This window comes from Oryza brachyantha, chromosome 6, assembly GCF_000231095.2.
Source record: "Oryza brachyantha chromosome 6, ObraRS2, whole genome shotgun sequence".
Classification (NCBI taxonomy): Eukaryota; Viridiplantae; Streptophyta; class Magnoliopsida; order Poales; family Poaceae; genus Oryza; species Oryza brachyantha.
Window position 1 is genome coordinate 13,823,875 of NC_023168.2, and position 1,381 is coordinate 13,825,255.

Genomic DNA, 1,381 nt, shown 5'->3' on the forward strand with positions numbered 1-1,381 from the left:
TTCACGGCTTCTAAGAATCTGTAGTTATAGATTCTGTAAAATAAATTAAGAAGTCAGAAGCCGGAGACGTTGGGTTTTAGAGCTTTTCTAGATTCTCTCATAAGCTGACTACCAAATAACTGTTTCTCATAATCTAAAACTCTCAAACAGGCCTATAAAACTATGCAGATTTGGTAAGCTACTTGCACACACGAACGCATGCATGGCTCTGTGGCCACCGCCTTTACCCCTCCCTTTCGCTCAGCCTCCGCCACGCCAGCTATTGTCGCCACCGCCACCATGGTGGCCACCAGCGTCGACAACGCCATCCCGCGGCAATGACAGCACTTCTTCCCCCGGAGGGATCGTCGCCAGTGTGGCCATTGGCCTCGTGGCGTTGCTGCTCGCGTTCGCGATCACGTGCACCATATGCCAGGGGCGCCGAAACAGCCGGGCCGCCGCCGCCGACGCTCGACTGCGTCCACCACCGAATGGTGATGACGCCGACGGCGACAACGGCGAGCCGCACCAGCTCCGCAGGTCGGGCGCGGCTAGCCCGAGCGCCCCGCCATGGCCCGGCGACGACGACGGCGCCACCAACAGCGCTAGCCCGACGGCCGCCAGCCTCCCGGCGTTCACGTACAGCCCGACGGTGAAGCGCAACGTGGCCGGCGACGAAGGCGAGCAGGAGACGGCGGCGGCGGCGGCGACGTGCTCGGTGTGCCTGGGCGCGTTGCGGCTCGGGGAGACGGTGCGGCTGCTGCCGGCGTGCCTCCACCTGTACCACGCCGAGTGCATCGACCCGTGGCTGGATGGGCACACGACGTGCCCGCTCTGCCGCTCCGACGCCGACGCCGACCCGACGGCGGCGGTCTAGCTAGCTCTAGCGCGCGCGCTCGATCGATAGATATATCGGCGACGGACGTGTACGTCTTCCATGGCTTGCCATTGATTTGATATCTTTCTTTCAGGCTGTAAAACAGTAAAAGTAAAGGTTAAATTTTGTTTAGAAACGCTTCGCATGTGGTTAAAAGAGTTAATTCTTTCATTTATTTTTTTTCTCTTCCTCATTTTCTTAGTTTAGTTCTAAAAGTGAACTTTGATCGACCAACCTGATGTGGTGCCTGATCACAAACCATATATTTGTCTTGGGATGTGGATGACCCAAGCTTGGGAAAGCTTTTGCCAGCTCCATATATAAGTTATAAGTTTATCATATCATAGTTTAAAATATCATGACAAGAAAAGAGTGAAGTGTATGATTGAGAATGGATATCTAAACTAATTTATCTGTGCCATATAGGTCATAGTAATTTTAAAACACATATCTACGTATATCCTATAACTTATCAAGGTGTACGTGTAATCTTGATTCTTAACTAACATGGGTAGGGCGGATCCA

General features: G+C 53.1%; 1 protein-coding gene across 1 annotated transcript; it reads left to right on the top strand.

Annotated features, from left to right (window-relative positions):
- The first annotated feature begins 202 nt into the window (after positions 1-202).
- Positions 203-856, top strand: LOC121054721 (E3 ubiquitin-protein ligase EL5-like). The gene has a single exon (XM_040525171.1). The coding sequence runs from the start codon at positions 203-205 to the stop codon at positions 854-856; it is 654 nt and encodes a 217-aa protein (XP_040381105.1).
- The last annotated feature ends 525 nt before the right edge of the window (positions 857-1,381 follow it).

Coding starts and splice junctions, on each gene's coding strand:
- LOC121054721 (XM_040525171.1), top strand. CDS start 203: ATGGCTCTGTGGCCACCGCCTTTACCCCTCCCTTTCGCTCAGCCTCCG.